Raw genomic sequence first — 23,218 nt, 5'->3', positions numbered from 1 at the left:
TGGCCCATCCTTTCTATGTAGACGAATTGAGGATTTATGCAGCAAACGCAACCATCCACCAAACCTTTTCAAATGTGTCGAAATCTTCTTCATACATATTAAAATGCCCATCGGACTTAGAAAGTATCGAAAGATCTCAATACTTCGAGGAAAAGTGGTTCCTCAACATGTTTTTGGGGGAATTGGTGATCTCAACATAACAGAAATAGAACGACAGGGGACTGCAAAACAGCATCACAGATACAATGCAAAGGAGAAAAAACCTGTTAGCAAAGTTTAAATGTAGCGGTATCGTATACGAGGTGTGTTCAAAAAATATCGCGAATTTTGAACTTTCGCAGTTTACGTATATTCGAATTTCAGACACGAAATTTCAACAACAGACGAAAAAATTGATGAAATGAAGAAAATGGTATTGGCCAATTGTCGAATCACCGTTAGAGAAGTTACTGCGAACCCAGACATATCAATTGGCTCGTGCCATTCGATTTTTTTCAATGATTTGGGCATGAGACGGGTCGCCGCATAATTCGTACCAAAACTGCTCAATTTCGACCAAAAGCAGCATCGCATGAACATTGCTAATGAGATGTTGGACTCTGTCCGCGACGACCCAAATTTGCTCCAGAGGGTCATAACTGGTGACGAATCGTGGGTTTATGGTTATGTGAAACCAAAGCTCAATCATCTCAATGGAAGCTGCCGCACGAACCAAGACCGAAAAAAGCGCGCCAAGTTTGGTCGAATGTAAAAGTTTTGCTTACCGTTTTCTTCGATTGCAGGGGCCTTGTGCATCATGAGTTCTTGGCACAGGGTAAAACGGTCAATAAGGTCTACCTGCAAGTTGTGCGCAATTTGCGTGAAGCAATCCGCCCGAAACGCCCGGATTTGTGGAAGAACAAAAATTGGCTCTTGCATCACGATAACGCCCCTGCTCACCCATCGTTGCTTGTACGCGACTTTTTGGCCAAAAACAACACACTAATGATGCTACAGCCACCGTATTCCCTACATCTGACCCCCTGTGACTTTTTCTTGTTCCCGAAACTGAAGAGGCCCATGCAAGGACGACGCTACGCTACGATTGACGAGATAAAGACGGCATCGAAGGAGGAGCTGAACAAGATAAAAAAAATGTTTTTTTGAAGTGCTTCGAAGATTGGAAAAAAAGTTGGCACAAGTGCATAATATCTCATGGGGATTACTTTGAAGGGCACAAAATAGATATTAATGAATAAATAAATAATTTTTGAAAAAACCCAAAATTCGCGATACTTTTTGAACACACCTCGTAGTTTCGGAAATGTAAAACGGTAATCTATTGAAATAGAAAATCAGGAATACCACATCAGTCGATGAAAAGATTCAAAGAGAGAGACTTTAGACCAAGTGCTAACTGGATGCAACATGCTGTCAAACTCAATCATCATATCTGACGATTTTTTTGATTGATAAATCTGATAAAATTGCTTATATAATTCACCGTGCGGTTCTCCTTAGCACGAATATGCAACAAAAAAATGTGCAGAAAAGGTGTTTACCTAGGCATCGGTGTTAAGCGCCAGTGGGTGCTAAGAAAAGTGTAAATAAAACCAGTTATAATCTCAGCGCATAAACTTGTGCGAAAAATTTAGCAGTCAACCCCCGGAAATGGGGTTTAGAAATGCAGAAAGTAGCAGTACTTAACTCAGTCCAATAGTCCGAAATTATTTATAATAAACCACTTATCTTTGGTGAAGATAAGATTTATATTTTTAATTCTAATAAAATATTTTGTCCTGGTATTGCATCAGTATCAGATATTAGTAAAACTGGGTCCTCAGTTATAGAAAAAGTAGAGTAGAGTTCCGGCATAGAGCAAGAATTTAGGGTGCAACAAGCAAGTGCCGCTGTCATGAAATCCTTCTTCTCCGAATGAAATCCTCCTGAAGCTGCTAATTTGTTCGGTAAAATTTTATGATAAACCCTAACGAACACTTTCACAAAGTCTGTATAAGTTTGACGCACTTAGAATCCGCCTCTAAACTTCCAAGACAATCATTAGTAAAAATGATAGATATTAACAGACCTTTCTTTCACAAAACCTATTTGCCTATAATTTGAATCGTCGTCATAATTAAACACACAAATTTTTCTATTCACTACTTTTTGTAATCTTTAGCTTTATTTTAATCTCGTTCGGTTCATCAGGATATTATCTATTTCTTCAACACAGCAACGGCGGGAGCGGCAGCGACAACTGGGGCAGCGGCATAAGCAGCTGGGAAAGCGGCGGAGTGAGCAATAGAGTGAGCTGAGTAGCTGCTGGCGTATGGCGCAACGTATCCAGCATAGCCGGCGTGGTAAGCAGCGGCCACTGGAGCGGCGTAGGCAGCGGCTAAAGGCGCGGCTACGGGAGCAGCATAAGCGGCAGCTAATGGAGCAGCGACTGGAGCAGCATAAGCGGCAGCAACTGGAGCGGAGTACGCAAGAGCGGCAGGTGCAGCCAACAGACCGGGCTTAGCAGCACCGAAGGCAACAGCGAAGAGAGCGAGGAAACAGACAGCGAACTGTTGGAAGAAAGAATAAATTTTAACTAATACTTAATTTGTTTTTTGTCAAATGTTTCATTAAACTTACCAATTTGAACATTTTGTTGGTTTTGGTTTTTGCTGAAGACTAGACTTCTTTACAATCGAAGAGGTTTGTGAATTGTGATGTCAATTGTCAACAAACCTCAAGCTTTTATACGAATACCTAATTATGCACAAATTATGCCCATTGCCGTGTTCACACCATTGAACCTTGAAGGCACGGGCTTATATGTACTACCAAGCAGGTGCCGAAAGCGTAAAATAATTGAAGAAATTTAACGTTGTAGTTCAAAGTCATTGTTCATATTCGGCAGTCGATCTCTTTACTTATATACATATATGTACATATTTACTCGTACAATTGATCACCACTTTGCATTTCATTGCCTGTTGTGACTGTTCGAATATTCGTTTTCGGTGCGATCGGTGCTTGCGAAGGGCATGTTAGCATAATTTTAAAAAGATTTTGCAGAAATGGCGAAGTTTTAATTGGATATAGAAATACAAGTGGTATATTGAACAATGAACCAATTTCTCTGGATAAGTGATGGGTTCTCTGTAGATGCGTGTGGCTGCAAAACCCGTCTCAGTAGTAAGTCTATCATCTCTCGTTTAGCATAATGTAATATAATAGGGAGCATTTTTAAAACATCATGAAGACACACCCCACCATCTGGAGGAGGAGCTCTCCCAAACTCGCAATAATGGGTATAAGCGTCAATAAGACGAGAAAAGGTATAAGTCGGCCTTGACGTTGGTTGGTAGATAGCCTTACGAAGACGAACCAAACCCAACATTTCTTCGGAAATATTTATTACCTCGGAGCTATAATTTCATATATCAGCTGGCAAAATTGCCCCCAAATCGAATTAGAGTAATCTTTTCGTACTTTGTCGAATCGTTTGGACGCATTTCGATAGTGTAATCGATCACCAGCACTGAGAGTGAACGAAGATTTTTGTTATATGTTATGTTAAAACACAGTCCTGCGAGGGTGAGTTTCTAGAATGGCTGTACTTGTTTCTTGTAGTTTTTTATGCGCTGAAAACGAATCTGACCTTCAAAATGCTCCATCACGTCAGGATTTTTGTAAATGAAGCCTAAAGGGTCAAAAATGGTCATTTTAGCCATTTTTGATAATTTTTTTTGGGATAGAAATTTTTTTTTTTCAATTTTCGACGAAAAGGTTGCATAGTACAACTCTTTAGCTTTAAAACCCATTTTTTAAAATTATTGTACGATTTTTTAAAAAAAAGTTATGACATTTTGAAATTAACAGTTTCAGTTACGTATACGTTGGGTATAACGTCTATTGGCATAACTGAAACTGTTAATTTCAAAATGCCCTAACTTTTTTTTAAAAAATCGTACAATAATTAAAAAAAATGGGTTTTAAAGCTAAAGAGTTGTACTATGCAACCTTTTCGTCGAAAATTGAAAAAAAAATTTCTATCCCAAAAAAATTATCAAAAATGGCTAAAATGGCCATTTTTTGACCTTTTAGGCTTCATTTACCAAAAATCCTGACGTGATGGAGCATTTTGAAGGTCAGATTCGTTTTCAGCGCATTAAAAACTACAAGAAACAAGTACAGCCATTCTAGAAATCAAATATTTAGAAGAAGCTATAAAATGTCGCAGTATGATTATTTTAGTGCATTTGAAGAAAACTTTTGTTGGCAAAGTATACCAGTTTATTTTTAGAAAATATGTTATGCGTTTTTTTCTTAGCTTTCAAATGGATTAGTTGTCAGTTTCTAATTATAAAGCAAGTGAATGAATTCATAATTCACTTTTTTAACAAATGGGGGCTATCATGGCAAAGGAGTCTTCAGTAAAAATTTGGATGGACCCCAAGGAGAAAGCCCCTAGCGACTATATAGGATTACTGGGAAATTCCGTCAAAGTCGTTTTTATTTAGATAATTTCTGATCAATTTGGTTATTTTGCATGATGTTCATAACTTAACCGTTTCCGAGATATTTGATTTTAAAAATTATACAATAAAAAAACATTTATTTTTAACTGTTGGTTCAACGGTGCAACGATGTTTTCTCGTTTTTAGTTAAAGCGTAAGATGATCGTCTATAAAATGTGAACCACGCCCTGACAGTTAAAAATAGTTTTGATGTCAAGTATTTCTTGCTTCCCATCATTAGAAAGCATTTTTTTTTTGTGTATAGGGTAGGGCAGGGTAAAATTTTATAACAATTTAAGCTTTTTATACATTATAACTCGTGACTAGAATACATTCTTCTATTTATTTTTACAGACCCATCTTTGTATATTCAATGTCCTCATTTGTAATATTGGGTATAGGAATAAGTTTCCGCTCTGGTTAAAGAGGTGTCGCTGCTGATACTATCAGGTCGGTTCATAAGTTCGTGCGTATTTTATCCATAATTTCACTTTTGTACGATTTTGCATGCAAGTGATTTTTATCGTGGATAGAAGCACGTGTTGTTAAAAAATAAAATGGAATCTTCGAACGCGTATAAGAGGCATATTTTATATTTTTTTTATAAAAGTGGTAAAAATGCAACAACTGCTACTGCAGTGTGGTTAACAAAAATCGACCGTCTTTAATGAATAGACGCAAAGTTTTGTTTCACCACGACATGTCGCGACAACGTAAGACCTCATACCGCAAGGCAAACATTAGGCAAGCTGAACGAGCTCGGATGGGAGCTAATGCCGCATCCACCATACTCTCCGGATATTGCACCTTGTGATTATCACCCTTTCTGTGGACTTCAATCCCATATGAGTAACAAGAACTACTCCTCTAAAGAAGCTATAAAAAAGGATATCGAAGCGTATTTTGGCTCCAAGGACAAACAATTTTTTGAGGAGGGAATTAAAGATTTGCCTAAATGTTGGGAAGACATTGTAAGTAATGAAGAAAATATATATTATTGATTAATAAATACTTTAGACATCTTTTTTATTAGTTTTAAAACTACCTTTAAAAAACGCACGAACTTATGGACTGATCCGATATTTGTGTGTTCGCTCTAGTAATATACTGGTGATTTGAAGGTTCACATGTGAGGACTCGATCCAGTAGTTGACATTTGTTTGAAGCGCAAGTATCCTTTCTATACTGACGTCAAAAATGTCTATGCTCGTCCCGAAAAATCAGCATTTGCGGGAAGTCATGCTTCATTATTACCTTTTAAAGAAAAGTACATCTGAAACGTATATTGATCAATATTTACGGTAATCACGCTCCATCAAATACAACTTATAAAGAGTGGTTTCGACGCTTACCAAGTGGCAATTTCGTCATGAGTGATAATGATCGCGAAGGGGCTCCGAAATAATTCGAAGGTCCTCAACCACAACATTTATTGGATGAAGACGCTTGTCGAACCTTTATTGATATGTCTAAAGAGTTGGAAGTTAACAGATAAACCGTCGGTAAATGTTTGCACGCGATGGTAATGGTCCAGAAAGCGGGTAACTGGGTGACACATCAATTGAAGCAGAGAGATATCGAGAGATGTTTGGTGACGTGTGAGATGATTCTTGAACGGCAGAAAAGAAAAGGTTTTCTGCTTCGAATAGTCCCTGGCGATGGCAAATGGTTCAATTATGATAATCCTAAGCGTCGAAAATGTTGGACAGCAAAAAAAAAAAAATTTATGCTTCAATGGTTATGTTGTGCATCTGATGGGATCAGAAGGATGTCATTATTATGAACTCCTTAACCATTTGAAACCATCACTAGCGATCATTACGGACAGCAACTAATGCGTTTGAATCGAGCTCTCACAGAAAAGCGGCCGGGATGGGACGGTAGACATGATAAACTGATTTTGCTGCATGACAATGCCAGGCTACACGTTGCTCAATTGGTCCAGAAATAATGGTCCAGCCTAAATTGGGAAATCTTGCCCCACCCGCCGTATTTCCCAGATATTGCACCTTCGCATTACTATCTGTCCCGATAAATGCAGTTAGCGCTTATTGGAGAGCGGTTCACTTCTTACGAGAGCATCACAAACCGGCTCAATGAATGGATAAAGTAAAAAAGAACTCGAATTTTTCGCCAGAGGAATCCGTATCCTGCCTGAAAGATGGAGTAAAGTTGTAGCTTATAATGGCATATACTTCACGTAATATCTTACTTACTATACTTTTGAAATACATCTTCGCAAAAGTGAGGGTAATCTTTAATTTCTTTACTATTATTTTCGCGGAAATAAGACCTATGGTACTTCTTCTTCTTCTTAATTGGCGCGATAACCGCTTACGCGATTTTGGCCGAGCTCAACAAAGCGCGCCAGCCGTTTCTTTCTCGTGCTAACCGGTGCCAATTGGACACACCAAGTGAAGCCAAGTCCTTCTCCACCTGATCTTTCTCCACCGCATCGAATACTTTCAAAGCCGGAGCGTTTGTATCCATTCGGACGACATGACCCAGCCAACGTAGCCGCTGGATCTTTATTCGCTGCGCTATGTCTATGTCGTCGTAAAGCTCATACAGCTCATCGTTCCATTGTCTGCGATATTCGCCGTTGCCAACGTGCAAAGGTCCTTTGGTACTGCCAGACCCAAAATACACACCAAAACAGTTACTATTCCATAACGTAGAGGCACCTGCATTTTTTCAAATGCAAACGCATGTAGAAATATAAGATCTGTTTAATATAATTAGTAGGTAAGATGAAAATGGGGTTTAAAGCTTTCATTAAAAACATTCGGTATTTATTTTAATTTGGAGAATAATGTGAAGTGAATTTCATATCGAATACTGCTTCAAATCAGTTATGACCTACTATATGTTCGATGACTCAGCAGAAACTGGCAGAGCTTGACTGGAAAGTCGGAAAGTTGCACGCTTATGCTAGCCATCTTCTGTTTCGGTAGACGTACAACTTTCTTAAATGTAATTCAACACTTAAACCAGTTTTGTGCTTAAAAGATGTTGAAAACTCGTTCAGGACTCCTTAAATAAGCTAATAAATACGTAGCCGAATGGGTTGGTGCGTGACTACCGTTCGGAGAACGTCAGCTTGTCTCCCGGAATTTCTACGATTCAATATGCGGAAATCAACATTATTAATTCTTGTCATATAAACCGAAGTTATTTACAATAAACGTATTATCTTTTGTAAAGTCGCTAAGTAATTTATATTTTAATTGTAATAAAATATTTTTACCTGGTATTGCATCAATATCAGATTTTAGTAAAACTGGGTCCTCAGTTATTGAAATATGTAGTAGTAGTAGAGTTTGTTATCATCTGCATAGAGCAGGAATTTAAGGAATTTAGTAAGTACTGATGTCATATAATAGATAACTATTAGAAGCGAATAACTTAATCCATTATAAAAATGTGGAATGAAATCCTCCTGGAGCTGCTAATTTGTTCGGTAAAATTTTATGATAAGCCCTAACGAATACTTTCACAAAGTCTATATAAGTTTGATACCCTTAGAATACGCCTCTAAACTTGCAAGACAATATTTAGTGATTAGCTTAGCCTTGGAAAATTAGACGCGAAACAGTAAAGTCTATTTTAACTTTAATAACACACTCAAATACTATAGCTTGGCAATAATTCTCAGCCCCGTTATTGGCCTAGTATTTGAGTCGGCATCATAATTAAACACACAAATTTTTCTATTCAATACTTTATGTAATATTCAGTTTTATTTTAATCTCGTTTGGTTCATCAGGATACTATCTATTTCTTCAACACAGCAACGGCGGGAGCGGCAGCGACAACTGGGGCAGCAGCATAAGCAGCTGGGAAAGCGGCGGAGTGAGCAATAGAGTGAGCTGAGTAGCTGCTGGCGTATGGCGCAACGTAACCAGCATAGCCGGCGTGGTAAGCAGCGGCCACTGGAGCAGCGTAGGCAGCGGCTAAGGGCGCGGCTACTGGAGCAGCATAAGCGGCAGCTAAGGGAGCAGCGACTGGAGCAGCATAAGCGGCAGCAACTGGAGCGGAGTACGCAAGAGCGGCAGGTGCAGCCAACAGACCGGGCTTAGCAGCACCGAAGGCAACAGCGAAGAGAGCGAGGAAACAGACAGCGAACTGTTGGAAGAAAGAATAAATTTTAACTAATACTCAATTTGTTTTTTGTCAAATGTTTCATTAAACTTACCAATTTGAACATTTTGTAGGTTTTGGTTTTTGTTGCAGAATAGACTTCTTTACAATCGAAGAGGTTTGCGAATTGTGATGTCAATTGTCAACAAACCTCACGCTTTTATACGAATAGCTAATTATGCACAAAGTATGCCCATTGCCGTGTTCACACCATTAAACCTTGAAGGCATGGGGTTGAACTACCAAGCAGGTAGCAAAAGTTTAAAATAGTTGAAGAAATTTAACGTTGTAGTTCAAAGTCATTGTTCATATTCGGCAGTCGATCTCTTTACTTACATATACATATTTACTCGTACAATTGATCACCACTTTGCATTTCATTGCCTGTAGTGACTGTTCGAATATTCGTTTTCGGTGCAATTGGTGCTTGCGAAGGGCATGTTAGCATAATTTTAAAATGATTTTGCAGAAATAGCACAGTGTTAATTGGATATGTCAATACAAAATATATATTGAACAATGAGCCAATTTTCTTGCATAAGTAATGGGTTCTCTGTAGATGCGTGTCACTGCAAATCCCGCCTCAATAGTAAATCTATTATCTCCATTATGTAATAGGGAAAATTTTTGGAACAACATCAAGACACACCCCACCATCTGGAGGAGGAGCTCGGGCAGACTCCCAATAATGGGGATAGGTGTCAATAAGACGAGAAAAGGTATAAGTCGGTTTTGACGTTGGTTGGTGCGTAACCGCACATATACCAACCAAACCCATCATTTCTTCTTTGCTTGCCGAAACAGTCGATTTATATTACATACCCCTTAATGAGCCCTAAAGTATGCCTGCATGTACCACTCATACATACATAGAAAGCCCATATTTTTGAATAACTTTTTTGTTAAGAAAAAAAAATATTTTGAGTAATGAAAATCTTTATTTCTTCCCTCACGCGCACCATTGTTTGTCTGTATACTGCAGCTGTCGAGTAAAATATGATTGACGTACGACACCATTTGTAAAAATTTATTTTGATATGGTGATTAATTTTGTCCCACTTGTATTAATATACACATTGGCATAAATAAAGACGCAGTTCAAAATATAACTAAAAAAAAGTAGAAAACTTTAATAATGTTAACACCTTTTTTCATAAACAAACCCGAAACTATGACTTTTTATTCTTCTTTTTAAACCTTTATTGAATACATTTGCAAGCATTGTTATCTTTTAGCTCTTAATGACTTCTGTACGGTTTTGAAGCTAAATAAAAGTTCACTGTCGAGAATGAGCTAAAATTTAGCCATTTTAAAAATTCACTAAGACATTTCGGGCAGAGTTTTCTGAATCGGACATGCTATTACTAAACGGCCAATGACAAATTCTCACAGAATAAATTAAATAATCCAAAAAACCTGCCATCAGTCTCAATCCCATACCCTTAAATAATAAGAGATAGAAACAAGGGCATTTAAAAGGGTCTCTTTTATTTAATCTTGACATTTTACCATGGAAAGTTAAAGTCGGACGCTGTGTGGGGAAAGAAAAACATCTTCAGCGAGGAATCTCAAAATTGCCAAATTTGGAGCGTGGAAAATCCACGTGAAAACATTCAGGTGCCTCTACACTTTGAAAAATTCACTTTTTGGTGTGTATTTTGGGTCCGGCAGTGCTATGAGCCTAATTTTTCCCAAAAATAAAATAAGATTGCTCCGAGTTACGGGTTATAATGAAAAAAGGAATGAAATTGTTAAATTTTTTTAGTCACGTAATTTTTTCCTTCTTCTGAAATTTTACCCTCCACTAGTTGAGCCCGCAATCCGCGTACGAGTTACTTCTTTCATTTTAATTTTATACCGCGCCGCTGAACAGAATGTGTAGACTACCGTTTGGTAGTGCCCCTCATAACCAACTACCTGCTGTTCGAAAGACAGCAAGAGGCACGCCACAAATAGAGGGAAGAGCTCGGCCAAAAAGGTGCAAGCGCCAATTTCGATTACTATTATTGTATTACTCTTTTGGAGAGCTACAAAAGCATATTACTTTAAAAGAAAATTCCAGAATAGTTTCCATGCAGAAACATGTTTTCTAGTGATGTATGTAACGAAGTGAAAATTCGTAAATTCTAAACTTTATCAAGCAGAATTTTAACTGCCAGAGTTTGACTGACGATTTTTTTAAATTGGCATATCCCTCAACCAAAAAACGGGAACAATCGGACCTTTGAACTAACAGTTAAAAACAAATGGATATGAAACCACACATTTTTTATGCAATTTTTAAAATCGAGTCTTTGGGAAACTGTTAAGTTTGCCATATAACCAAATTAATCAGAAACGAAAACGAAACGAAATCAGAGACCCCTTGCAACCATATTTCCAGTTAACACTGTGCCCTTTATGCAAAATTTTTTTAAAATTATGCTAACATGCCCTTCACAAGCACCGATCGCACCGAAAACGAATATTCGAACAGTCACTACAGGCAATGAAACGTAGTAATAGTGATCAATTGTACGAGTACATATAAGAAAAGAGATCGACTGCCGAATATGAACAATGACTTTGAACTACAACGTTAAATTTCTTCAATTATTTGACGCTTTCGGCACCTGCTTGGTAGTATAAGCCCGTGCCTTCAAGGTTCAATGGTGTGAATACGGCGATGGGCATAATTTGTGCATAGTTAGGTATTCGTATAAAAGCTAGAGGTTTGTTGACAGTTGACATCACAATTCGCAAACCTCTTCGATTGTAAAGAAGTCTAATCTTCAGCAAAAACCAAAACCTACAAAATGTTCAAATTGGTAAGTTTAATGAAACATTTGACAAAAAACAAATTGAGTATTAGTTAAAATTTATTCTTTCTTCCAACAGTTCGCTGTCTGTTTCCTCGCTCTCTTCGCTGTTGCCTTCGGTGCTGCTAAGCCCGGTCTGTTGGCTGCTCCTGCCACTCTTGCGTACTCCGCTCCAGTTGCTGCCGCTTATGCGGCTCCAGTCGCTGCTCCTTTAGCTGCCGCTTATGCTGCTCCTGTAGCTGCCCCCTTAGCCGCTGCCTACGCTGCTCCAGTGGCCGCTGCTTACCATGCCGGCTATGCTGGTTACGTTGCCCCAATCGCCAGCAGCTACTCAGCTCACTCTATTGCTCACTCCGCCGCTTTCCCAGCTGCTTATGCTGCTGCCCCAGTTGTCGCTGCCGCTCCCGCCGTTGCTGTGTTGAAGAAATAGATAATATCCTGCTGAACCGAAAGAGATTAAAATAAAGCTGAAGATTACATAAAGTATGGAATAGAAAAATTTGTGTGTTTAATTATGACGACGATTCAAATTATAGGCAAAAAGTTTTTGTGAAAGAAAGATCTGCTGATATCTAACCTTACGATTTTTACTAAGAATTGTCTTGCAAGTTTAGAGGCGGATTCTAAGTGAGGATTTCATTTTACATTTTTCAAATGGATGAAAGTATGCGTTTCTATTCGTTATTTTTATTAGTGACCTCAGTATTTACTTCTTGCACCCTAAATTCCTGCTCTATGCAGATGCTAACAAGCTCGATTCTGCTATTTCTTTAACTGAAAGTCCAGTTTTACTAAAATCTGATACTGATGCAATACCAGGTACAAAATATTTTATTATAATTAAAAATATAAAATACTCAGAGACTTTTCAAAATATATGACGTGTATTGTAAATAAGTGCAATTTATATGACAGCGCCTTAGCCGAATGAGTTGAGAACCATTTATCGTTCCGAGTCGGTCCCTCCATTTGTAAAATAACGTCAAGATGCACGCTACACATAGGAGGAGAAGCTCCTAACCAAAAAAGTTGTTAGCGCCAATTATAGATATATATGTATCAATATATATATCAACTTAAAAATAACCAGGTTACATATTAGCCAAAAGCAATTGATTTTTTCGGTGCTATCGCCATTTCCTAGTAGCTAGTTAAAATAACACTTTAAATGCGACCGCCACAGAAGTAATTGAAGTCCGCCGTAACGACTGGAGAGAGATATGATGTGATGAAGAATGCGAGACTGCAATTATGGCCAAAAATGAGGCGAGACAAAAAATGCTGCATCGACGTACTCGGCAAAATAATTCTGACTATAAATAGAAAAAACGAATAACAAAACAGATCCGGCAAAAAGGAAGAGAAACTCTCTATTAGATGGAATTCGTGAAATTTAATTGAGCTCATCTGTTAGAGGAACAAAAATGCATCAGAATATTCAGAAACCAAGCGAAAATTCTGCGAAGCTGGCAGGGTTAGTTCCCTAATGTACTAAACAACGTATGTAGCGTAGAACTTATCGCAGTCGCACTACTGAGCGGAATTGAACATCACGGCCCTTGTCATGGAAGGAGTTGAATCTGTAATACGTAAGCCAAAGTGCAAAAGTGGCAACGGGAGTGGAGTAGATGGTATCATAGCCGAATTAATTAAATGCGGCGGACCAGCTGTCGTATCTGCACTAATAAAGCTTATACAAAAGCTGGGAAGATGAAATAATTCCACGAGACTTACAACCCAGTTTAATATTTCCGGTTCATAGGAAAGGAGACAAACGCAACTGCAGCAATCTCAGAGCCCTTTTAAGCTCTGCCGAAAGAATTAATTCTGTGGCATTGGATATTCTGGGCAAGTATTAATGTGGATTCCAAACAAACAGATCAACGCCAGATCAGTGTTTCGTAATGTGCCATACCGTCGAAGAGTTTTATGAACATGGGCTTGACATCCATTGCCTATTTGTAGACTTTGAAAAAGCTTTCGACAACATCGACAGAAATGAACTTGCTCTTGTTCTCCGTCGTCAAGGTGTACCGATGAAACTCGCGTCGCTGGTATCTATAAAACTGACAGGAACGGTCATAATGATACAAGGAAAAACTACGGATTCATTCGATGTTCACACTGGTATCAAGCAAGGAGATACGCTCTCTACTATAATTTTTAATTTCGTTTTAAGCTTTGTAGTCTGGAACATCGACCCTGTGGCAACTATTTTCACTACGAACATTCAGATCTGGGTCAATGCTGACGATCTTGCTATCCTTGGAAGAAGCTCATGTGTTAAAACGCATTTATAAATCAAAGCTAGTGAGTGTGGGAGTTAACATCAATGAGACAAAATACCTCATAAGGCCAAGTAGAGTGGTATTACTTGGCAATCTGGAAGTTGGTGTACATATTTTTTAATGAGTGGAAAGCTTCAAATAGCCGGGTATACACTTTAGCAGCATAGCGGACCCCTTATTCTTCATAAGCGATAGATTCCAAGCTGCCAACAGGAGTCACTTTTCACATCTTAATGAAAATCTGCTCTCATGGTCGCTTAAACTGCAAATCTATGAGATCCCAATAAGATCAATAGCCACTTATGGCTGCGAATCATGGATTATGACAACCAACATTAAGAATCACCACATACGCTTTGAGCGAAAGATACTGAGGAGAATATTTGGTTCAGTAAAGAAAGTTGATGAGGCTTCTGGAATAAGATATAAAAACGAAATCGAACAACTGATAACGAGCCAAAATATTGTGCGCTTTACTCAGAAGTAGACGTTAGGGTAGTTTGGGCATCTACTCAGAATAGACAACAACAGGATAAGGAAAAAGGCCTATAAATCTTAAATGAAGGGCAGTAGAAAGCGTGGAAGACACCCAAGAAGATGGATTGATGATATCCATTAATACCTACGATGCATAAATGTCACAAGGAGCGATGCATTGAACCCAGACTTATAGAAGATTTTGTAAAGGAAGCACTGGCAAGTAGTAAAGGACTTCAAGTATCAGTGACAAGTAGTTGGGAAATATTGCGTTTGAAGTAAGCTTAAACTCTAAAGGCTAACAAAGGATTACATATACATTGTTTTTAGTTCACTTCAAACATAGGTATTTTGCTTACTTACACAGTGGGTATTTGCTTACTTTAGCAATTTTCTACTACACCGATCCTAATTTGAAAAAAGTATGAATAACAAACTATGTAAATAGATTTGGGAGTCGTTATAAAATCATCAATTTTATTTATAATATAGTATTATCAGTTCGAAGACTTAGTTCATCACAGTTGCGCAAATATAATTTATAGATAGTTACTACCGTTATTTTTATTTGCGGAGTACAGCAACAGCGGGAGCAGCAGCTGCAACAACAGGAGCAGCAGCATAAGCAGCTGGGAAAGCGGCGGAATGAGCAATTGAGTGAGCTGAGTAGCTGCTGGCGTATGGAGCAACGTATCCAGCATAGCCGGCGTGGTAAGCAGCGGCCACTGGAGCTGCGTAGGCAGCGGCTAAAGGAGCGGCTACGGGAGCAGCATAAGCAGCGGCTAAGGGCGCAGCTACAGGAGCAGCGTAAGCGGCAGCAACTGGAGCGGAGTACGCGAGAGCGGCAGGTGCAGCCAACAGACCGGGCTTCGCAGCACCGAAGGCAACAGCGAAGAGAGCCAGGAAGCAGACAGTGAACTGTTGGAAGATAGAAGACGTTTTAACTCATTTTTAACTTCTTTTTTTTTATTAAATGTTTCATTAAACTTACCAATTTGAACATTTTGAAGGTTTTGGTTTTTGCTGAAGATTGGACTTCTTTACAATCGAAGAGGTTTGCGAATTGTGATGCCTGCTGCCAACCGACGCCGTGCTTTTATACTAATCATGCAAACTCATTAGTTTGCGCTTTTGTAACCCTTTGCTAGACCTTGCGGCCATATAGGCAATAATGTCACTGCGCTTTACCATTATTCAACTTTAAAACAGTTTGACAACATTAATGGTGTTAGTGTTACTCATTGTTGGAGGCTTTGCTTTAGTTTTCTTTCCATCCACTTTCATATGCACACGTAGGTAGGCACGCCTTGATTATTTCGAACCTTTTCCACATTAAACTAAACTAAACTAAGTATCATTTACAAAGATAAACTTTAATAAGAATTTAACTCGCATAATAAAGGAGCAAAGAAGGAGAGTGCTTGACTTGTCGGATGTTTTTAAGAGCTTGTGTACTTAGTTTTTAATACAAAACAGAAATATTGTTGGAATGAACATTTTTTTATTATAATCTGATAGATAATTTAATGGCATTTACTTTTGGGTTTTGATATCCGACATATATCCACCGTGGCTAAGAGTTACATGGTCCGTTCTATCAGTCCAATTTTACTATTTTTCCAATGAATCTGACGGTATGACATCAATGGTGGCTTGGATGTTGAAATAAATAAAATTTCAAGCGCTCTGTATGGCAAGTTGCAGCGTCTTGTTAGAATCAAATCTCGTCGATGTTTAGCTGAATAATTTTGTTAAACAAAAATCCAGTCCGCATTGCCGAATAGCACTCGACATGCTCCGGCATTTCGAAAAAAATAAAAATGATGCAGCCAGTGTTCTATGAACTTGGGAAACAGATTAAGTCTTCTTTTTAAGTAAACTTTTACAATTTGGCAACGTTGTTATGGCACTAAACGATTCATGCTGACTAACGAAACCTCACTGAGCATTTCTGTTAAAGACAGTTCGCTATTATCCGCTGTCAAATATCGAGAGTTCTCATACAACTAAGAAACACTCGATACGATGATCATCCGTTCTGTGTTTGACAGAACTGTTTATTATTATTATTTCTTTTTTTGGCGGATGGTTCCATATGTAAAAGTCCACGAAAATGGGGAAGTATCTGATCCCCATTCATCTGGGAGTGGCCAGAATGTTTCTTCTCCATACAATGTTTCTTCAAGCAGCTTACAACTTCCGAGGCTCACCCAAGTATCCTCTGGGTAGCTTCCGATCACCCGTTTGGAAGCAAGCTAATGTAAGAAGGCGAAACAGCCCAGATTATCTCGTTGTTTACTGGATTTGGGACTCGCCACCTAAAAATCCTACTAAAATTAAGGCAACTTGAGATAAGAACTCACTACTCTAATGACAACCACGGCAAAGGAACTAAAAATTATAATTTGAGGGCATTCACCTGCATGTGCAGTCCCTTAATGGGGAAAGTGTCTCTCTCCGATGGCTGGAAGGCCCCGTAAGAGTAAATGCTGACATCACCGCTATTCAAGAGCATTGGACCTTGCGACATCTTCTACAGCTGCCATGTAAACGATTTGGCATTGGATTGGTGGGAAAGAAGGGCATTTTTTGTCCCGCAGTCGTAATTCTGTCTAGAGACCAAAACATCCGATAACAGACTGAGGCTGATCGACATTGTCGCGGATCGAAACATGGTAGTCCGTAGCCTAGATTCTAAGTGGTTAACTCCAGATTGAATAACACGACACCAAACACCAAATCGATTATTTTGCGACAAATTAAAGACACGCTTCGGTGTTTTATATGCTCGTATGATCCATAAACCCAACATATGTAGGCTCGAGTCATTATCTTAATGCCACCAAAATCCGCCTCTGTGCAGCAAAAAACGTACATCTAATAACGGAAAGAATGTTCGACCTCGAAAAACTGCAATCTCAACAGATAGCCAGTAGGTTCGCCCTTCAACTTTCTCTTCTATCAGAGAGTATTGACCAAAAAATCTGCATGTCCACCAATGGAGCCACATTTCTTGTTTCCTCTGTACCGTCGCCAAAGTAAATCGGATTTCGGAGCCCACAAAATCAATTGATACGATGAGGCACCATGGTAGCACCGAATTTTTTACCCTACCGTTTCGGTGTTTTACACAAAACGAGTTTCCAGTCAAGTCATGCTACCGGACTTAGCTGATATTCCAGGTGAAACTAAGAATATAGTAAAAAAACATATTCTGCATGTTCTAATGAAATGCAATTCAAATAATTCGTGTCTACCATTCGGAATTCGCAAAGAGTACGTAGGTTCGAAACTCGGTGAAACACCAAAAATTAAGAAAAACATTTTTCTAATCGCGGTCGCCCCTCGGCAGACAATGGCAAACCTCCGAGTGTATTTCTGCCATGAAAAAGCTTCTCATAAAAATATCTGCCATTCGGAGTCGGCTTGAAACTGTAGGTCCCTCTATTTGTGAAAAACATCAAGACGCACGCCACAAATACGAGGAGGAGCTCGGCCAAACACAAGCGGAAATATTTTATGTTTTTTTCTTTTAAGTTTGGTGTTTTGAAATAATAAACAATAAAAATGTTTTTTCTTGAACTTTTTCTTCTTTTTTTCAAGTTTCATTTATTTTCAAATAGTGTAAGGGCTCGTTTTATGCGATGGATACATTCTACAGAAAAGCGCATATAAAAAATTCGCATAAAAGAGGTTTCATTTGCCTTCAAAATCTATAAATGTGTTCCGTAGTTTTCTAAAATCGCATAAAACCACAACAACGAATTAAAATTTTTGCAGGTTGTTGAGAATTCTTCACCTTCATATACCTGTAAAGAGGACCCAGTGATAACACGATAATTTTATTAATCACATTACTTGCCATAAGGGACTACAATGTACGAGTCTGTACTATGCTAATTTACGGAAGAGCCGTGGCAAGTAGGCGCGTGGAGTGCTATTTCTGCAATACAACGCGCCCGTTCACTTCGCTTGGATTGCAAGGGATGCAATAAAAGACGTGGGATTCATTAGAATTGGACACCAACTCTGCAGTCCGAGGTTACAGATCCTACGCAGTGATGTTTTCGTTTTTTTTTCATATTTGGAAAACGTGTTGCGACAACGATGATCGATGAAGGCGGTCGTAGGAAAACATTTAGACGAAAAATATTTAAAAAAATATACTTTTTTTCGGTGGCATATATGCACGATATTCACGATATGAAAAGTGAATTTCACACCAGGGATATAAACTTAGAAAACAAAAAATATGGAATCATACCTTTTCCTCACTAATTACTTTAAGCCGCAAACTTATTAAACGCCCCCGTCTATACATACATATATTTTATTATTGTAATTACATCAGGTATGAGAGATTAAAAGGCCATAAAAACTAATGTTCTTTGGACTTTGCGATGTGATAGGAATTTTCTTACCATAACTCCAGCGCTTCATGAAAATAATTGGAATACCATAAATCGAAAAATGCTCCAATTTTGAGTGTGCAAACATATATAAGCTTTAGCTGGTAAAAACCGTAAATTTAAAAACCGAAGCTCGGCAAAAAAGCAAAAAGTCAAATGATATGAAGGCTATACAGTGGATCACGTGACCGGCGTACAAACAATAATCAAGCGCATCCAATATTTTATACTTCATTTACTAAGCACGAGTACTACGCTAAAGAATAAATAGAGGCTAAAACGACATTTACAATAACAACAAACAACGTTTTTCCACGTAAATGCGATTGAATACGGATTTGCGTTAAAATAGTATTAAAACAGCGCTGGCGCAAGCGCGACTGGTGACTGCAGCTGACACTACGAACACCCGTCGTTGACGCAGGCGGCCGTGAATATTAACGCCAACAACAACATATGCACATAAGCAGATACCTAAGTACGTGATTTGCCTCAATTTCCATTGCATTCGTATTTCTGCCATTTACACTTATGCGAATACACAGTGGAATTTTGGCTATTTTACTTTAATAACGAGCAAATGTCCAAAATTGTGGGGAATTCGAATGGTGAAATGATTTTTGAATATACAAACGTACGTATAAGTATAACTAGCATCTGATACCATTAAAAAATCAGAAGGAATTTGAAAAGTAAAATATTTCTTTATTTAAATATGTATATACGATATGTCTGTATGTACATATGTTATTTAAGTAAGTAGCATTTTATTGGCTCATTTGCCAAAATTATGCAATATTTCTTCTGGCATGTACTTATATGACCGAGTATAAAAGACCCAACCATGGCAGCAATCTTCAGCATATTCGTCTACAGACGCACTGCACGCGCACAAATTTGAGTTTTTGCAAAAGGATTACTTCCAAAATAATTTAACAAAATGTTCAAGCTGGTACGCATAATCGAAATTTGCTCCTGTCACAAATTCCAGTTCTAAGGATCTTCTCTCTATATCTCTCTCTTTCAGTTCACTGTTTGTTTTGTAGCTCTCTTCGCTGTTGCCTTCGGCGCTGCTAAGCCAGCACTCCTGGCCGCACCTGCCGCCCTTGCGTACAGTGCTCCACTCGCAGCTGCACCCGTCGCTGCTGCATACGCGGCTCCAGTGGCCGCCGCCTACACTGCCGGATATGCTCCGTACATCGCTCCTTATGCCAGCAGCTACACAGCTCATGGCGTCGCTCACTCTGCTGCCTTCCCAGCTGCCTACGCTGCTGCTCCATATGTGGCTTCATATGCTGCTCCAGCTGTAGTTCCAGCAGCCCGTTTCGTCGCACCAGCCGCACCTGTAGTCGCTGCTGCTCCTGCTCCCGTCGTAGCTGCTGCCCCAGCTGTCGTCCCAGTAGTGAAAAAGTAATTTAATGACTTGGCATTGACATTGGATTGTTGAATTGCTAATAAAAAAAGTATGAACTAATTTAAATGTGGTCCTGAAATTATATGTTACGTTTAGAGAACAATGCATTTTAGGAAGCTACGGCTGGGAAACTTGGAAGCAATTTTCCCAGTGCTCCTAGATTTCGTTAAATAGATGACGAACTTCACCCACTAATGCACAGTTAAATCCCCCTTTACCATTACTACCGGTTACTCGTTAACACTTATTCGCGGCAATCACAATTCATAAACGTTTCTTTAATTTGAAGTATTTATTGCATATATTTACCTTATATCCATTTTTCATGATCTTTAATATACGTCCGTCTTCTATCGAACATTGCCCTTTTTCAGTCAGATTCTTCTTCTTAACATCACAGTCCTTGGGGAATCATTACTTCATTTACAACCTTTCGCCACCCGTCTCTACCTAAGGCTACTTCCTTCTACCGCCGCATGCTTCTTCAACGACTCCAAGCCATATCTTTTGGGGCGTCCTCTTCTTTGGCTTCCAACAGAGCGCAATTCAACTGCCTTTCGAGTTCTTCTTTCCTTGGGCATTCTACACACGTCCCCAAGCTACCTTATCCTTTTTTATAATTTTTAAGATTTTATTAATCTTATCACAGTTTGGTTTTTTGCTTAGAGTTCCAGGTCATGATTATATCTTATTGGATAAGTATCGTCCTGCAGTCAAATTAATCTATAAATTTTTCGAAACATTTTCCTTTCGAAGACCATTTGCTGATTAATTTCAGTAGTTTTTAGCGTCCATAGTTCGCAACCAGGGCGGTTCAAGGTTTTGTATATCCTTAACTTTTGGTCGCGAGATGATAATTTTCACTTAAGCAGTTTCAAGTTAGAGTAATAAGACTTATTTGCTGTTAAAACACTGTACCTAATTGTCAATGACATATCCTTATTGTCTTATATTTTGATACCCAAATAGGTAAATTCTTGCACACTCTCGAATGCATAGCCTCCAATCAGCAGGTCATCATTGCCTCAATTCTTAGCAAAGAAAGTGGAGCTATTAATATTGACTACCAGTTTCACCTTGAAGAAGTTAGAGAAAGTGTCATATCCATTCAGGTTACTAACTTTTTCCATATTGTCGTCCGTATTTGACGTAAAAGGGCGATCCAGATTTTCCAAGTCCCATGCCGTCCCAATGAGTTTGTACGTAACTACTTTTCGGTAGAACCCCGGCTCGAAGCCACTACGAGCATGAAATAGTAGTAGTAGAAATATTTTTCCTAAAAGCGGTCACCCCTCGGCAGGATATAGTAGATCTACAAGTGTATTTCTACCATGAAAGAGCTCTTCATAAAATACAATCTGCCAGTCTGAGGCGGTATACTAAAACTGTACTAAAGACATCAAGGCGTGCACCACAAGTTGAAGGAAGACATCGGCTAAACAACTATGAGGGGATGTAAACGCCAATTAAATACATATATACTACATAGACAGTTTAATAAGATTTGCGGAACGATAATAAAAATACACTTACATGGCTTAAAATAAACTTTATTATTCAGTACAGTCTTTTTGAACATAAATACACTTATTCCAACGAGATTCCAATTTAGGAATTCCATACCTGAAGCGAGAATCTGAAAGCGCTGCAAAGTACGCATCCACAGCTGTTAGGACCTCATCATGTGCTCAAAAAAGCTTGCAACGCATACATTTTTTTAGATCTGGAAACAAAAGAAAGTCGCTAGGGGCAAAATCTGGTCAATATGGTGATTGCTTCAGAAATTCGGACTTTAATTCACGGTCCATTGCCCTGTTGAAAAATAATTTTTTCCTTTTGCAAACTGGGGCTTTTCTCACGACTTTTTCTTTCATCTGGTCTAAAATGTTACAATAATGTTCAGATTTCACTATTTTAGCAGTTTACAAGCAATTCACCAACAAAATTCCTTTCGCATCTCAAAAAGCTTATTGATTTCTGGACACAAACTCGTTTCGGAGTCGAAGAATCAGATTCACACCATTCTTTAGTCACATTTTTTAATTTACGATCATGTTGCTAGATCCAAGTCTCATCCATAGTGATGAATCAATGCTCAAAATCCATTTCATCCTTTTCTGAAACGCTCTAGTTGTTGCTGAAAAAGTCGCATTCGAATGTATTTTTGTTCCATTTTAGTGAATGCGGTACCCATTGTGCACACAGCTTTCTGAAATCCATTAGTTCAGTCAAAGTATTACTTACACTGCCTATGTAATGAGATGCGCCAGGCTTCTATTTCGATGATTTTCCTGTTGTTTTTCTACCAATTCTGTGGACGTCCTTAACATGGATCATCTTCATGGTTTTCTGTATTGATGGCGAAAAATACTTCTGCAATCAATTTCAACAATCGTTCGTAAATTTCCTTTGCTTTTAAACCTTCCAAGTCAAATCTCTTGGGTGTGCAGGTAACATTTCTCTGATCTGGGTTCCAGGGCATAGGAACATAGAGGGAAATGAAATTGCTGATGAGCTTGTCAGGTACAGAACTGAAGTGGTCTCAGAGACCTCCTACTCGGGCATTGGCATCCCCCTGACAGTTGTTAAAGGGGAACAACATAAGTTACTTCTCAGGAAAGCGCAGAAAAGATGGAGCTCCATTTCCTCATGTGCTATTTCGAAAACCCGTTGGACCCAGTACAATATACGGGAGGACTCAGAAAATCCTTTGGACTCCTCGCCATTCAATTTCCAAATTCGTAGCTGTGTTTATCGGTGCCTGGACGATCGGAACACACGCGGAAAAGCTAGGGTTACCGTTTAACCCCCTTTGCAGAAGCTTTGGGGACCTTTCAGAGAAGGAGACTGTTAAGCACTTCTTCTGTAAATGTCCGGGTTTGGCAGATAGACGACTAAGGCCCTGGGCGCTCCTTTCTTCGACAGCCTGGGACAGTGCGCCAACCTAAATCCAATCAATCTTCTCCATTATATCAAAAGCTCTGGCCGGCGGCTTTAGTCCTACATGAGGAGTACTAGACAGGCACTTCAACCATTTCACCTACCTAAACCTTAAAAAAAAACATCAATCACTGCACGCTACTTGATTTTTCCCTTATAGAAAATACTGTGGCACGCCGATACAAAATGGATTGTAAACAAAGAATGAATTAACAGATTCAAATGAAACTTCTCAAATGTTCATATGAGGAGTGTACCAATA

General features: G+C 38.8%; 3 protein-coding genes and 2 pseudogenes across 3 annotated transcripts; 2 read left to right on the top strand and 3 right to left on the bottom strand.

Annotated features, from left to right (window-relative positions):
• Positions 1-2,198: 2,198 nt before the first annotated feature.
• Positions 2,199-5,861, bottom strand: LOC129240768 (larval cuticle protein F1-like). Its single transcript, XM_054876747.1, has 2 exons — positions 5,843-5,861; positions 2,199-2,581 (listed from the first exon to the last, which is right to left on the bottom strand). Exons 1-2 carry the CDS (start codon positions 5,859-5,861, stop codon positions 2,199-2,201), a joined length of 402 nt encoding a protein of 133 aa, XP_054732722.1.
• Positions 5,862-8,264: 2,403 nt separating this feature from the next.
• Positions 8,265-8,709, bottom strand: LOC129240900 (larval cuticle protein F1-like). The gene is made up of 2 exons (XM_054876968.1): positions 8,686-8,709; positions 8,265-8,615 (listed from the first exon to the last, which is right to left on the bottom strand). Exons 1-2 carry the CDS (start codon positions 8,695-8,697, stop codon positions 8,265-8,267), a joined length of 363 nt encoding a protein of 120 aa, XP_054732943.1. The 5' UTR covers positions 8,698-8,709.
• Positions 8,710-11,189: 2,480 nt separating this feature from the next.
• LOC129240767 (cuticle protein 16.5-like) lies at positions 11,190-11,858 on the top strand (annotated as a pseudogene).
• A 2,899-nt stretch (positions 11,859-14,757) lies between these two features.
• On the bottom strand, positions 14,758-15,302 carry LOC129240766 (larval cuticle protein F1-like; annotated as a pseudogene).
• Positions 15,303-19,476: 4,174 nt separating this feature from the next.
• LOC129240898 (cuticle protein 16.5-like) lies at positions 19,477-20,067 on the top strand. The gene is made up of 2 exons (XM_054876967.1): positions 19,477-19,554; positions 19,630-20,067. The coding sequence occupies exons 1-2, from the start codon at positions 19,543-19,545 to the stop codon at positions 20,014-20,016; spliced, it is 399 nt and encodes a 132-aa protein (XP_054732942.1). The 5' UTR covers positions 19,477-19,542; the 3' UTR covers positions 20,017-20,067.
• The last annotated feature ends 3,151 nt before the right edge of the window (positions 20,068-23,218 follow it).

The sequence above is a fragment of the Anastrepha obliqua genome, chromosome 3, assembly GCF_027943255.1.
Source record: "Anastrepha obliqua isolate idAnaObli1 chromosome 3, idAnaObli1_1.0, whole genome shotgun sequence".
Classification (NCBI taxonomy): domain Eukaryota; kingdom Metazoa; phylum Arthropoda; class Insecta; order Diptera; family Tephritidae; genus Anastrepha; species Anastrepha obliqua.
The sequence above is the reverse complement of the archived record's forward strand: the minus strand, read 5'-3'. Positions and strand labels throughout refer to the sequence as shown.